The following is a 17,331-nucleotide window of genomic DNA, read 5'->3' on the forward strand; positions in this document are numbered from 1 at the left end:
AACTGTTTGTAATAGCTAAAGTTTTTATGAATACTATGAAAGGCATAAAATTGCATTTACCTTTTTTGTTTTAATTATATATTTTGTTACTTATAGATACGTTTTGTTTTTACATTTCATCATGGGCTAGTGAAGCGAAAATTTTTTGCAATAAAAGTGTATGTGTGCATGTGAATGTGGTGTATGTAAATGTATATGTGCGAATGTGGGTGTGGACCTGTGTGTGTGAGTACATATGCGCGCGTTTGTATATGCGTATCCGTGCTACTTCTCGTATCAAGCAGTCGAGTTGCCGTCGGCGCACTTTTATTTTCTCTTCTCTCTCACTCTATAATTTGAACTGCTACTAAGCGAGTACAACTTATATCTATCACTACGTGATGTCTATATATACACATATGCATTCATACTTATCGTGAATATTTACTACTGTTCGACATTTATATTTATATCTATATTAGAAGAAAGAAAAGAGAGAAGAAAGAGACAAATTTTCTTTAAACATTTCAGTATATGTATTTTTTAGTATATTTTGCATTGGAAAACAAAAATCTATCTTTCATCACTGTGTAAACTTACCTTCATGCACTTCAACCGTACATTTTTATGCGAAAGTATACAAATTCTTCATACTTATTACTAGTTCTGTGAGGAGTTTTTATGCAAAAAAGAAGACGTAGTTATTGTTAGATATGAATATATATATTTACATGTATATATTTTCGTGAAACAAAATCATATCTTCGGTTTATTTTCATTCGAAAGTTTCATCGGATAATTTATTACTTTTTGTTTGGTTTTTGGGTTTTACTCATTTTGTAACACTGGAACTATGCCGAGACGAATGCTTGATAACGATGAAGAAATTGCTCTTCAATCCGAAATTCGGCGAGAATTAGATCGGGTAAGACGAATTATTTATTCATTAATTTATTGCAGACACTTTTGAAATACATGTATATACCCTCGTATGTAGAGATTTACAGTTATAAACATAGATGCATGCAGGGTTAGTCGCACACCTTGGGCGGGGGCGGCGCTTGTGTGTTTATGTAAGTTTGTATATTCTTGGGAGAACCAAACATAAAAGCGGTGTCTCCTCCCGGTTCTTGATTCTCTTCCCTTTAGTAGCTAATGTTCGCGGAGAGAAGCATGAATGATACAGCCCCCCACCCAAGTTCCTTCCCTCAGTTTTATTTATTTGTGTTAGCAACCCTTTGACAGATTTCAAACAACCGACTCAATTGAAAAGAAAATGTAAAATGAAGAATGTTTGTTGATCTGTCGTAAACTTAAAAGTAACTTTTCAGGGAGCTTGAAGGGCATCGCTCGTATTAGTTTAGCTCCTGGTGGCGAACATTTCTTATATCTGAGGACAATCCTTGAATTAAATGAAATCTAAAGTTGCACCAAAGAAACATTTGTTATGTATACGGAAATAAAGTAATTACATTTATTGTGAAATGTTGTAATTATAAAAATAACAAAGTTTTAAAAATACTTTTGAGGAATCTAGGAACATTAGAATAAACATATGGACTTTCGAAACAGCTAAGTACACTATATAATCAGCAATTTTTTAAATGCAGGATCTATACGTCTTACCGAAGGCTACAGTATTGGACCCCGACGGCCACAGCAGGCTCGGGGTCCTTGGTTTTATAGCATTTACTCGGACGCTGGACCTGCAAGAATTAGCAGCTAAATCTGTTTTAAAATGCAACCCCACCATCGTTAGCCTTTATTTTACCGATATCTTTTTTACCAACACACATTACTTCTGTAATTTTTCCCTACCAACCAATTCTAGCGATGACTATGCGTGCTTGTGTGTGTGATTTCTCGAACAATTGCTTCTGCTGTTCGATTTTACTGATTCTCTTACTTTCAAAGCTGTTGAGGAAGGGCGGAAGCCATAACCACCCATATCTGATTTCTCATGTTAACGTATCTATTTATTTATGGAAAAACTTCCTCAGAGAAAAGAAAAATAAATAAATAAAAAAATTTATTGGCGGGTACAAAAGGAAGTCTTGCCCTTTTTATCTATCTATCGTCAAATACTATACTTATTGATTATGATGTATAACTGGTCAAAATGTTACCGTTGGTCTCAAGTGAGTGTTGCACTTGGTAATATTGACGGATTTTCAGAAATGCTAACTTATTGACTAGTAAATGATGAGTTATGTATAGGCCTATATAATGCACAGAACGATGAAAACAAAGGACAAAACGAGACATGAATTCATAAAAATAACAGAATAGGACGATAACAGAAATATAACAAGACAATATAAAAACAGGGAATGTAGATAAAACATGTTTGTGTATTGGTAAAATCGTTAGGGTGTTGGATAAAATACCGGCGGAGGTGAAGGATATGTACACCACCTGTTTTCGGCTTAACAAAACCCTAACCCTAATCACTAACTTTAAACCCTAACCCTAAACACCGGGTGTACATATTCTTTACTTTCTCCAAAATACCATGCAGTTTTTGAGTCACTCCCCTTTACGTATTAAGTTAAAATCCTGCCGAAGTCGACTTAGTCTTTAATCCTTCCGGGACGATAAAATAAAGTACTTCGTCAAGTATTGAAATCAATATAGTCGACTGTTATTTTACCGCAAAATTTTTGGCATTGTTCCCATGTAAGAAATCATTATTATTACGTGTCTAACGGCGACGAACTGGTAGAATCGTTTGTGCGTCGAGCAAAATGCTTAGCGGCATATCTACTGGCTCTTTACATTCAGAGTTCAAATTCTGCCGTTTGTCTTTGCCTTTCATCTTTTCAGGGTTGATAAAATAAGTACCCATTGAGTACTGGGGTCGATGTAATCGATAGCTCCCCCTCTTCCCAAATTTCATGCACCCTGCCATGTGTAAAAAAAATTACTATTTCGTGTCTATATCAAAGCTTTCCATTATTTCACAAATCACTTAGGGTTTGGAGTTTCGAGGAGTATTTTCTGTGAGACTGGAACGAATTTTGCCAGATTGAAAATGTGTTAGTGCACTTTGCAGAAAAATTTCTCAAAGGAGTTTCAACGAGATAGCTGGTGTTGTGACTCCCAATACATCCACATGAGAAAGCAGGTCGGTGAACAGACCAGTTAAAATAGTAAGTGGAAATAAGCTACAGGGCAAGCGGACAGCAGCAGAAATCTTCTGAGGAAGAACTCCCGTCAAGCAAGTGTTTTGGCCCTTAGTTGCTGACACTCGAATGGAGCCGGATTCACCTAAGAGTCATGACTCCTAGATGTTCTGCTGTTTTTGAAATGTCACATTTAGTGGGGATTAAACTCGGAACCATCGGGTTATCTTATTTCCCTGAATTGTGATGTATATCGGCAACATAAAACTTCAATATTATCAATTAAGTTTGTACCACATTCACAGCTTTGACATGCATTGCCCTGTCTGTCTGTCTATCTGTCTATGTCAATCAATCAATCAATCAAAAATAACATAACTGGTTATTGCACCTCTTTTTAGTATATTATCATAAGCTAACATTTGGGAAAAAACAAACAACATGAAAGATGATTCTTAATTTTGCATTGGTAATATATATTTTAGTCAAGTGGACAGTATGTACATCGTAAATTGTGAATTAAAATGTTTTCCGCCTTAGTTGTCAAGTGCATTGTATATGTGTGTTTGTGATGGAGAGGGCTAAGAATAATAATTAAAAAAAATAAAACTAGTTTAAGTACTGCACGGAAACCTATTTTTAGTGAAGGAAATGGGTTTTTAGGGACTATGGGCTCCTTAAAGTTTTTGAAGGGGAGGTTGGGTAAGAGCGGAGCTTGACACTACAAGCCAACCCCACCCACTTGAGCTGAATGTAAAGGAGGGGAATGTCGTTTCCCCTGCCTACCTCTTCCTCCTATTTTCCATCGTAACCTATTTCAGCTGTAGCCACAACTGAAGTCATTGTGTTGATATATTAATTTACAGGTAACATTAATAACAAAACATCATAACTTTTGCAAGCAGCGGGAAAAAAACAAAACAATAACAATGAGTAGCGTGTTCGCCAATTTCAGGGTAGTAATGCGTGTACTGTCTGCTACTTTATCTAGTTTTTCTGTAAACTAGTTCGTCAGATCAATTTCATAAAAAAACAAAGTTGCACGATAAGTAACAGATTGTGTTAGAAAGTAGCCGGAAATGAAACTTTTGCTAATATATATATATATATATATATATATATATATATATAGGATCTTTCTGATTTGGCGGACACCATTTGTTTTCTAACGAAACACTTTCAAACTTGGGATACTAGTAGAATGTGTCATATAAAACATCTTATATATATATATATCTGTAAATAATGTGTGAGAATTATTCGGTAGCCATGATAAAACTCCTAGTTTCGGATATCTGGTTTTTGATGGCCAGATAACTGAAGAGACGGCGGCGTGGGTTTCCGCCCCGACATCCGAAACTCGGAGTTTTATCATGGCTACCGAATAATTGTCACATATTATTTACAGATAAATTCCTCTATTTACGTAATATCGAGGTCTCTTTCTTTCTTTGGTTGTCTTACCTTTTCTATCAATATATATATATATGTAGTGAAACTACCTCCCGCCATTAGATACAAACTACTATCGCCATTACATACAATCTTCTCATTTAAATATAAATAAATGCGAGCGTAGTAGAGAACCCATTCCTTGTCCATCACGTGACTGATCATTATTCAAATCGGCAACTTCTTCGAACCGTTCCCGCCAGAACGCAAACTGACCAATCACGGCCTCTGATAAGGTCACGTGATGGAGTAAAATTCTAAAGGCATTTGGAGCCCTCTTAACGCTATATATAGATCAACTCATACCCCACAAATTTGTCTCGGTTCAGTTTCTCTTTGAGAACTGTTCCGTGTACCACACGACAGCAGCAGCAGCCAGCGACCACTTCAGCAGCTTCGTCCAGCCACGATGACCTCCGCCGTCGCCACATCAGCAACAAGAGTCTACTACTACTATCCAGCATCATCATGACCAACACGATTCTACGAGCACCTACCAAGCAGCCTCTACGCTACCAGCGTCAACACGATTTACTATGTACACCAAACCAAAACTCCGCGGCACATCTCTCTCTTCGATTCTGTTAGGTGACTCAGCTTCACCACGGTAAATAAACAGACAAGAGTTCTTAAACAGACAAGAAATTCTCAGCCAGCGATGAACATCTGTATAACAAGAATCAAGGCCCTGGCATCGACGCCAAAACACAACTAGTGATAAGCTCTGCCACACTCAGCCTTTCCTCACTTTCACATACAGAACTTTTCCTATAGTGTACTAACAATCTGGTATAATTGCTCACGTGTTATTGACTCTCTTTCTATCTGCTGTAAACTCTCATACACACATGTATCACTCACATACACACTTTTCTTTGTATGACTGCCTGTCTTTGATTATGTTCTTATATGTCGCATTCACACTCACTCACAGACATACATCTTTAACGCCACAATAAATATCTCTGTTATTCATCTTATTTCGGTTGTGGTCTTTCATTACTGGTCATCTATGTTATCGGCGTATAACATATTATGTATATCATCATTTGATATAATATTTGTATGTTCGACCGTGTGACACGTTTAAATAAAAGGAGTCCTGTTTTTCCATTCGTCACCATTTCTCCTTTTATGAGTTCACACAGTTTCCCTTACAATTGGTGACCCCGACGTCGGTCTTCCCTTACAACTGGTGACCCCCGACGTTGATTCGTTCATACAGCCCTTCTGATCTGTACAGCCAACGCGAGCCTGTTCACACAGTTTCCCTTACAATTGGTGACCCCCGACGTTGATTCGTTCATACAGCCATTCTGATCTGTACAGGTACAGCCAACGCGAGCCTGTTCACACAGTTTCCCTTACATATATATATATATATATATATGTATACATACATATATATAGTTTGAGTTTAATGATTGCCTGTAGGGCAGTGCAAATATACGTATTTTATGATTTAGTAGATTTAATAGCATTCTTGCTTTTTTTTTGTTACAAATTAAAATTCTAAAGGAGACATGAGCTTTAGTTAAACAGTTAAAAAAGTTAAGTTGCTTGCAGTTTCGAAAAATAGCGTGACCCGCGATTTGTAGATTAATCTGACAATCTTATTCGTGAGATAAACGTTAAATTCACCCGCCTTATCGTTTTGTATTTCCGCCCACGAGCCAATGAGGCAGCCTCTACGTGTCACTCGACCTGCTAGAAATAGTGAAAAAGAACATGTTAGATAACGTGTTCCTAAGATCCTTGCACATAAGTACAAAAAAAAAAGGGTGGGGGTGATCACCGTTGGAATGGATTTTAACCCCCAAGCAAAACAATACTTTGAAGCTTATAATTCATATTAGCGTCGGCAAACGACAGCATAAATAAATTAATATTGGGCCCAGGGTCTCAGACGTAAATTTTACCAGAGTGAAAGAGATTACTTTTGAGTCCTACATCAGAAGTGAGTGTGGCTTTCGCTTTCAGACATTTATGAGGTCTCGATTTGTATCTCTAGGTTGCAAGCACCATATAGGGTGAACTCCACTGTCACTGGACTTGATTGGGCTCCTAGACAAGTGTGTTCTCAATGAACAGGGACCAACATTTTATTTATTGACAGCAGAGCATTGGGCATCAGGAAATGTGAAGTCCCCGGATAACTGTTCAGTGTTTCTGATCCTTGAATGAATCCCCTTCTTTGCTGATTAAATGAAGTTGTCACATTCGTATTTTTAAAGATGGTTGTACTTGGTGATGTAGTCAAGCTTATTCACATATGTTTGACATTCACCAGCGTCCTGTTGCGCCAACACTTGCACATGTTCTGTGTTACTTTAACCTTTACACCATAAGTAACTTCCAGCACTTATTTTTATCTTCTGTTGCTTCAGTGGGGGTGGCAAAACAGTAAAAAAAAAAAAACAAGAAACATATTCCAGTTTTTCTTCTAATCTTTTATTATCTTTTTGCATTTCTGCAAATATTTTGCTCTACAAATTTTATTCTCACATTGTTTTGAATCACGTTGCCTTTGTTTCAATAAATTTCATGAATAATGAAGAATTTAGTAAAATCATTTTGTATTTCTTAAGGGGTGTGTGGAACATATACTAACACGAAATTTTGATAGGCTTTAATTTAGATCACTTTATGACAGAAAGTTTGTACCTTAGAGCCACTGGTAGTCTCACGTGGGTTGGTATCAAGAGTTAAACAACCTTCACTATGGTAACAAATTGATGACTTGAAGCAACAAGAGAAAGAATGAATGCAACATAATTACATGAATGAAGGAAAGTGAGTAAAATATCAAGAATTTCTAGAAGGAACTGAATACAAGAAAATGTGAACAAAGAACAGCTATTCAGTTTGGGAAATGTTCAAAGAAAGTGACATCAGAGATGATTTAGTACTTCTACAAAACAATACCTGAAGTAGCAAGATTTTTTTTATTAATAATAACCTCAATGCTTTGTGTAATGATTATAAAAAATTCTTCAACATAATAAAACAATAATTATGAAAATAAATAAATTTATGCCTCAAAAGTTGATGTAATATGGAATTTCCATGTGGAGTGTTCTGTTATTATATTAATGTTATACTATCCGACAAAAAATATCTCGACGGAAAATTACCACTTGTGAATCAGTGCTAAACAGAGTAACACTAAACAAGGTACCAACATATTGGATTTTCTTGTATATTGTTGTATCACTAACTGGGTTAGATTAGCTTTTAGCATTGATTAATATTGTGCTTTGGTATCAAATAGAATTTATTTTTAGCATCAATCTGTTAGGTATTTACATACTACTAGTGAAATTGGCTGAGTGCTTATGTGGTATTTTATCTATTTCGTTTTCACATGATTTAATTAGAGGAAGTGATGCAATATCAAGGATCTTTTTCAGACCCTCCTTATCTGGTTTTGGAGGAAAGGTATTATACTTAGACCTGAGATTGGGACCATATACTCCCGAAAGAGTAAACTCTACTAAAGGTACCCAAGGGTCAACTAGTCCCTTTAACAGGCTTCCACATAGTTTCTGTTTACTAAATTTTATTTACAATGCTTTGGTCAACTCGGGGCTAAAATGAAAACACATTTCCAAGGAACTGTGCTGCAGGACTGGACCTCAAATTATAGTGTTGCAAAGTGACTTACTTAATTGCACAGCCATGTTGGTCTCAGCTTGCTAGAAATAGTTGCTAAGTTTCCCTCAAATCATACTCTGTTGCCTTTAAGGACACATTGAATAATATAGTCCTAGGTGGACTTTGCCTGAGGAAAATATGGGATGTTTATGACTGGATGTCCTTTGTTCACTGGTTTCTTTGGTCAGGATTAATCACAAGCTAAGTATATAACCATGACACAGAGAAATGATTCTGCATTTAGTATGTGCAAGTTCAGTCAGGGATTCAGTCCTGTATGGTTTGTTGGGGGAGGGTAAATCTCATGGCATTGGTGCACCCTCTGAGATTATACATGTATATATTCCTAGGTACATACATGCATATATCCAATTATGTGTCTCTGTGGATGCATTCATATGTACATGCATTCATACATATAGTCAGACATACATTCATAATTCATACATGCATATATATATATATATATATATATATATATATATATATATATATATATATAATGCAAGAGAGTTAGGGGTTGAGGATTCAACCCACTAAGGGATAGTATCTATCCAATATACTGCTGGGAGGGTACCCAATTATTGTTACACTAGTGTTATACCAAGTGTAATAAGGGGGTGCGAATAAATTAATTCAATGGAATATACTGTCAGCAAGTCGATGGATACCGCATATTCTCCTCCATTTTCTTATTGCTATATATATATATATATATATATATATATATACGTACATAAACACATGTTCACACATACATATATTCACTCATACATATATTCACACATACAAATGAATATGAGTGCATATACACAAAAGCCACATATCTAAACATTTTACTCAAATTGATACACTCAGAATATACACACATGTATACAGCTGTGCTCACACATTCACAAACTTACAGAATATACATGTATATCTATACATCTAAGCACACACACACACACACACACACACACACTCTCTCTGTCTGTCTGTCTCTCTCTCTCTCTTTCTGTCTCTCTCTCACTCTCTCTCTGAGAATGCTTCTTTCTGGTCTCTTTATCTCCTAGATATATATCCATATATCATCATCAGCACTTAATGCCATGCTGGCATGGTTTGGGCAGCTTGCAAGGCCAGGGGCCCACACCAGGTTTCATAGTCTGTTTTAGCTTGGTTTTTATGGTTGGATGCACTTCCTAATGCCAACCATTCTACAGAGTGTACCGGGTGTCTTTTGAGTGGCACCAGCACCTACATCAATGCTTTAGGAGTGGCTGTGTGGTAAGAAGCTTGCATTCCAACCACATGGTTTCGGTTTCATTCTCACTGCATGGCACTATGGGCAAGTGTCTTCTGTTATAGCCTTAGGCTGACCAAAGCCTTGTGAGTGGATTTGGCTGACAGAAACTGAAAGAAGCCTGCTGTGTGTGTGTGTATTTATATATATATATATATATATATATATTCTTTTATTCTTTTATTTGTTTCAGTCATTTGACTGCGGCCATGCTGGAGCACCACCTTGACCCCAGGACTTATTTTTTATAAGCCTGATACTTATTCTATTGGTCTGTTTTGCCGAACTGCTAAGTTATGGGGACGTAGACACACCAACATCGGTTGTCAAGTGAGAGGACAAACACACACACATACATATACGATGGGCTTCTTTCAGTTTCCATCTACCATATCCACTCACAAGGCTTTGGTTGGCCCGAGGCTATAGTAGAAGACACTTGCCCAAGGTGTCATGCAGTGGGACTGAACCTGGAACCGTGTGGCTGGTAAGCTAGGTACTTAGCACACAGCCACTCCTGCTCCTATTTTTATTTGTGTGTGTGTTTGTGTTTGTCCCCTACCACTACTTGACAACTAGTGTTGGTGTGTTTACATTCCTGTGACTTAGCAGTTCAGCAAAAAGGGCCAATAGAACAAGTACCAGACTTAAAAAATGAAAGGTACTGGGGCTGATTTACTTGACTAAAATTCTTCAAGGTGGTACCCCAGCACAGCCGCAGCCTAATGACAAACAAGTAAAAGAATAAAATATGCACACACACACACATACAGACACACATACAGACACACGCACAGACACACGCACACACACACACACACACACACACATACACACACACAGACACGCACACACACACTGTGTTTGTGTTTAAATACACAATACCAAAATAAGTGTAACCTACTGATGACAAGGAAGATACCTCTTCATGAAATTTGATTCAATAATTTTCTAAAATAGATTTTCAGATCTTCGCTCCCATCTAGGTCAGTTGGACATTTTTTTAGATATGAGGCTATTTTACCTATTTTGGAGGAGTCCTAGATATTTTTCTTCTTTGTTTTTAGATTGCTTAATGTTTTCTTACATGCTTCTTAGTAATCCAATGATTATTATGTTGGTGATAACTTTTTAACAGAATACGCTGCTGATTACTCATACAGTGACAAAGTTGCTCCTTAGCAATTTAAACCTGGTCAAGCATTTGTGTTCATTTGTGCCTACACGCACGCACACACACACACACACACAAATATATACTGATACATTTGTATATGTCCTTATTAATCTTATCTGTTGTGTTTCTTCTATTCTACAATGAATTATATACATATATACACATACACACACATACACAAACGCATACTCACACAAATACACACACATATACTCACACACATATACACACAAACATATACACTCACATATATATACACATATATATATATACACACATGCAGACACATATATACATGCACACACATACATACATATATATATATATATATATATATATACACACACACATGCACATATATATGCACACATATATACATACACATATACACACACTCACATATATATATATATATATATATATATACACATGCACACACACACAAACATATACATGGTCTGATCAATAAGTATGCAGACTGTTGCCATTGTAACAAAGCTAATGCACGTGGTGCAGATTGACCTTGAGCTCTGCTGGGCATGTGTACTAAGTTTTAACATTCTAGCTCATGTCCGCTGTTTACATCAGTGCTTGGAAGTGCCATGTGTTTTTAGGAAAGTGGGTTATACATCATTAGATGTACACCTGACTTTCCTATATTAAATTAGAAGTGAACGGAACGCAGAACTCCAAACTGATCAACAACAACAATATTTATTTATGGTGGAAAATATACAGCTTCCAATTGTCTGGTTTCTGAGTAGCCTGAATGTAGATGTACTGTCCCTAGAGATGAATCGTTGGAGAGACAACTTGCTTCTTCCACCCTCAATGAGAGCTTGTTTGCTGTCTGGCGTGGTAAGAGAGAGAATAGAAGCGGGAACGCTTGGATGTTGAAATCCACGCATGCGTGGTTAAAGGTGCAGTAATGGCGACTAGGCCTTTTTGGCGCCATATGACGTCACTACAATGGCTCCCCCTTGAGTGTGGAACACGAAATTAAAAAATTTTGGAGGGACGTCTGAGGTGAGATGGCCACCAAAACCACGCAGAAAATGCGGCACAAATATATAAAGAAAAAAAACGGGTCACCACTTTAGGAAAGTGGGTTATACATCATTAGATGTACACCTGACTTTCCTATATTAAATTAGAAGTGAACGGAACACAGAACTTCAAACTGATCAACAACAACAATATTTATTTATGGTGGAAAATATACAGCTTCCAATTGTCCGGTTTCTGAGTAGCCTGAATGTAGATGTACTGTCCCTAGAGATGAATCGTTGGAGAGACAACTTGCTTCTTCCACACTCAATGAGAGCTTGTTTTAGACCGTCTTGCTTGTTCGCTGTCTGGCATGGTAAGAGAGAGAATAGAAGTGGGAACGCTTGGATGTTGAAATTCACGTATGCGTGGTTAAAGGTGCAGTAATGGCGACTATGCCTTTTTAGTGCCATATGACGTCACTACATGTTCATTGCATTGACCATGACAGAGAAAGTTGAGCAGAGAATCTGCATCAAATTTTGCCAAAAGCTTGGCGATGCCTGCTCAGAGGCGTACGTAAAGTTTTCCAAAAGTCTTTGTCTTGACACAAAGAAATTTTGTGCAACTGAAACTTGAGTACTCTTTTGGTCAGCTGAAAGCATTTTTGGCACAAACTTGGCAGACACGTGTCTCATACCTAAATCTTCAGTAATAATGGACTGAACTGAACCATAACTAACCTACAGATCCTTTGATGACTCACGGATGGTGATTCAACAATTTCTCCTCACAGCTGCATGCACATCTGCGATGTTTTTCTCAGTTCTTCTGGTTGCAGATCTCGCAGGATGCTCATCACTATCACCATTTTTTCGGCCATCTTGGAAATGTCTGAACCACCTGTACACTTGTGTGCAGTTCACACACTCCTCTCTGAGCAGCTATCATCAAGCTTTTGGATAATGGACTGAACTGTATATATATCATCATCATCATCATCATCATCGTTTAACGTCCGCTTTCCATGCTAGCATGGGTTGGACGATTTGACTGAGGACTGGTGAAACCGGATGGCAACACCAGGCTCCAGTCTGATTTGGCAGAGTTTCTACAGCTGGATGCCCTTCCTAACGCCAACCACTCAGAGAGTGTAGTGGGTGCTTTTACGTGTCACCCGCACGAAAACGGCCACGCTCGAAATGGTGTCTTTTATGTGCCACCCGCACAAGCCAGTCCAGGGGCACTGGCAACGATCTCGCTCGAAAATCCTACAGGAGCCAGTCAGGCGGTACTGGCAACGGCCACGCTCAAAATGGTGCATCTCATGTGCCACCCGCACAAGAACCAGTCCAGGGGCACTGGCAACGATCTTACTTGGCTTGCCGGGTCTTCTCACGCACAGCCCATTTCCAAAGGTCTCGGTCCGTAGTCATCGCCTCGGTGAGGCCCAATGTACGAAGGTCTTGCCTCACCACCTCAGCCCAGGTCTTCCTGGGCCTACCTCTTCCACGGGTTCCCTCAACTGTTAGGGTGTGGCACTTTTTCACGCAGCTATCCTCCTCCATTCTCACCACATGTCCATACCAGCGCAATCGTCTCTCTTGCACGCCACAACTGATGCTTCTAATGTTCAGCTTTTCTCTCAAGATACTTACACTCTGACGGGTATTCACATTGACATTACACATCCAACGGAGCATACTGGCTTCATTCCTTGCGAGCTTTCGTATGTCCTCAGCAGTTACAGCCCATGTTTCACTGCCATGTAGCATGGTTGTTCGTACGCATGCGTCATACAGTCTGCCTTTTACTCTGAGTGAGAGTCCCTTTGTCGCCAGCAGGGGTAAGAGCTCTCTAAACTTTGCCCAGGCTATTCTTATTCTAGCAGCTACACTTTCAGCGCACCCACCCCCACTACTAACTTGGTCGCCCAGATAGCGGAAGCTATCGACTACCTCTAGTTTTTCACCCTGGAATGAGATAGAAGTTGTTTCCTGTTTGTTTGCAGTCTTTATTGCACCTGAACATCTGCCACAAACAAAAACTAACTTGCTAGTTAACCTGCCTTTGATGTTGCTGCACCTCTTATGTGTCCATAGCTTGCACCGGGTACATCTTATAGAGTTACTACCTACTCCTTTTCTACATACTGAGCAGGGCCATCTACCTGAAGGGGTTTGTGTTTTATCTACCTTCCTACTTATTAGGATTTTGGTTTTAGCTAGGTTGACTCTAAGGCCCTTCAATTCTAGACCTTGCTTCCACACCTGAAACTTCTCCTCTAGTTCTGATAGTGACTCCGCAATTAGGGCAAGGTCATCAGCATAGAGGAGCTCCCAGGGGCAACCTGTCTTGAACTCCTCTGTGATTGCCTGGAGGACTATGGTAAATAATAGGGGGCTGAGGACGGAACCTTGGTGGACCCCTACCTCTACCCGGAATTCATTGCTGTACTCATTTCCAACCCTCACCTTACTGGCCGCATCTCTGTACATGGCTCGCACAGCTCTCACTAGCCATTCTTCTATCCCAAGTTTCCTCATTGACCACCAGATAAGGGATCGGGGGACCCTGTCAAAGGCTTTCTCCATGTCAACGAAAGCCAGGTACAGAGGTTTATCCTTGGCTAGGTATTTCTCTTGCAACTGTCTCACTAGAAATAAGGCATCAGTAGTGCTTTTACCTGGCACGAACCCAAACTGCATCTCATCTAAATTGATTCGCTCCCTAATTAGTTGGGCTATGACCCTCTCTGTAACTTTCATAACCTGATCTAACAGCTTGATGCCTCTGTAATTATTTGTATCTAAAGCGTCCCCTTTACCTTTGTAGCAGTTGACTATGATGCTGCTACACCAGTCATAGGGTATGACTCCTTCGTGTATCACCTGGTTCGTAATACGGGTGACTAGGCTATAGCCAACACTGCCAGATATTTTGAGCATCTCTGCAGTGATTCCTGATGGGCCGGGGGCTTTCCCGGTCTTCATACTCTTAATTGCTTTATCTACCCTGGTACTATCAACTCGGATAGCTGGTCCCTCTATTGGGTCGACATAAGGCAGGCTCTCTTTCTCCCATTCATTCTCTTTATTAAGCAATCTATCGTAGTGGCATCTCCAGACCTCTTTCTTTGCATCCTCATTTAATGCAAGCGTACCATCATCCATGCGAACACATTTCTCTCCTACAACATCACTATTCTCTCTCCTACACTGTCTTGCAACCCGAAATACCTCGAGTCTTTGGTCCTCACGGCGCAGAACATTGGCAAATCTTTCCTTATCTGCTTCCCCTCTGGCTAAATAAACCTGTCGCCTAGCCTCCCTTCTGGCACATTGGTACAATTCCCTGCTACCACCGTTCTTCCAGTCCTTCCAAGCTTGTTTCTTTTGTCTAATAGCCCTGTCTACCTCCTTGTTCCACCACCACGTTACTCTGGGTTGGGAGGGGACCTTACACCACCCACAAATCTGGTCGGTGGCTTTCAACAGGTTGTCCCGCAGAAATCTCCAATTGTCTTCCACGTTGTATGATGCTATATCCCCTTCTATTTCGTTAAATGCTTCAAGTAACTTGTCTCTAAGTCTCTGTCCGTTTGCAGGGTCTTTAAGCTTCCACACCCTTCTTCTCCAAGCCTGTCTAATTCTGGGCACCCATTTTGCCTTGATCCCAAAGTCGCTAACTACTAATCTATGTTGTGGGGTACATTCTTCGCCAGGGTAGGTTTTGGCATTTATAAGCCGCCCTCTTTCCCTATTTCTGGCGAGGATGTAGTCGATTTGGCTAGAGTGTCTGCCGGAGCGGTAGGTGACTAGGTGACTGGCAGGTTTCCTGAAGTTGGTATTGCAGACCATAAGATTGGTTGCATCACAGAACTCCAGCAGTCTGGTTCCCTCCTCGTTGCGGGAACCGAAGCCATAGCCTCCATGTATGCCATGGAAGCCCCCAGCACGACGTCCGACATGACCGTTGAAGTCTCCAGCCACAAAGAGAAGGTCCCTGTCACTCGTCGACGAGGTAGTTTGCAAGAGGGTGTCATAGAATTGGTCTTTCAGACCATCTGGTAGCCCAGGTTGAGGTGCATAGGCTGAGATGACAGTAGCTAATCTATGATGAAGCACTAGTCTGATCTTAAGTACTCTGTCACTTACTCTAACGACCTCGATTACCTTATCCACCCATTTCTCCGCTAGAAGTATTCCTACGCCCCCGACCCCGTCAGTGTTCCCTGCCCAGAAAATCTTGTACCTGTGTTCTTTGCCTGTGAGGAACCTTGCAGAACCTCCTCTCCATCTTACTTCCTGGATGCAGCACATATCTACGCATCTCCGTTCAAGCATCTCAACAATTTCACCAGATCTACCTTTCAGCGTGCCGACGTTGAGAGTGCCAATCCTAACAGTATGGGTGTTGGGGGTGTGGGCCTGTAGCCTGGGAAGAGGAAAAGCAGTGTCGTGTACCTGAAAAGAAAACTTGCAATTGGAAGAATTATATATATATATATATATATATATATATATTATTTATATATATATATATTTATATATATAAGTTCAAAAAAGGAAAAAGACAAAAAAAAAACTGTGAGGACATGATACAGATTGTGTTACTAGATGCTCGGGAACACACACACACACACACACACACACACACATGTATATATATATGTAAACATAAAAAAATATATATGCATATATATATGGCAAGAAGAAAATGGAAGGAATCCAGAGGTAAAATTCATCAGCTGTTAGACATTATATTATGTCTATTCATTTATTTAAAACAGTTCTGATAATATATATATACATACATGTGTAAAGTACTAGTAATTTCTAGAAAAGAGAAAGAAAAGCAGTTTCTTACAGCTGTTTCTGCCAAGAGGTCACAGTACCCCACATGTTATTTCCATCTTGTCAATGTACTGTAGTGATTTGTAGGTAAAATTAGGGTAATTGGGTGTGCCTCTAGGCTTTGTCAGAGAGTTTATAAGAAAGTCTAAGAATTTCAGAGGGCTAACTTATGTATATATATATATATATATATATATATATATATATATATATATACATACACACCCATACATACATATACATACATGCATGCATATATGCATGTACACACTTATAACAGAATCAGTTATTAGTTGATGTAGTACAATAGTCTTATGAGAGAATGCATAAAAAGAGAATGAGAAATGATAGTATAATCAAGGTAAATAATGGAGTTTGAGAGGGGTACAGTTTTTTAGAAATGAAAAAGCACATAAAAGGAGAAATACATATATATGTATATACACGCACACATATACACATATTTCATGTGTTAGGGAGGGTGTATTCCTGCAGTCTTTCATATTTTCCTTTCATATAAATATACACATATATATAAACATACAATGTGTTTATAGTTGGAGGCCTGAGATCATAGTCACCATTAGGGGGTGAAAGTTTATATTAATAGTTTATATTACTAGTTATGATAGCAGTTGGTACTAAGGGTAGTAAAGGTAGTAAATCTCTGGGCAGTTACCAAGATACTGTATTAGCTTAACCTATTATATTAGACCTATTATATTATGAACTATTATATTATACTCACTAACCCATCCATTCATCAACTTTTTATTTATATAATTCTTAATCAAATTTAATTTAATTTAATCTAATTGA

At 38.9% G+C, this 17,331-nt stretch overlaps 1 protein-coding gene across 1 annotated transcript in view; it reads left to right on the plus strand.

Annotated features, from left to right (window-relative positions):
• The first annotated feature begins 245 nt into the window (after positions 1 to 245).
• Positions 246 to 17,331, plus strand: part of LOC106881256 (rhomboid-related protein 2) — a 118,681-nt gene continuing 101,595 nt past the window's right edge. The window contains exon 1 of the mRNA XM_052968234.2: positions 246 to 904. Coding sequence (XP_052824194.1) covers positions 833 to 904 — 72 coding nt within the window. The 5' untranslated portion in view covers positions 246 to 832. The remainder of the gene's footprint in view (positions 905 to 17,331) is intronic.

This window comes from Octopus bimaculoides, chromosome 1 (genome assembly GCF_046866305.1).
Source record: "Octopus bimaculoides isolate indiv1 chromosome 1, ASM4686630v1, whole genome shotgun sequence".
Classification (NCBI taxonomy): Eukaryota; Metazoa; Mollusca; class Cephalopoda; order Octopoda; family Octopodidae; genus Octopus; species Octopus bimaculoides.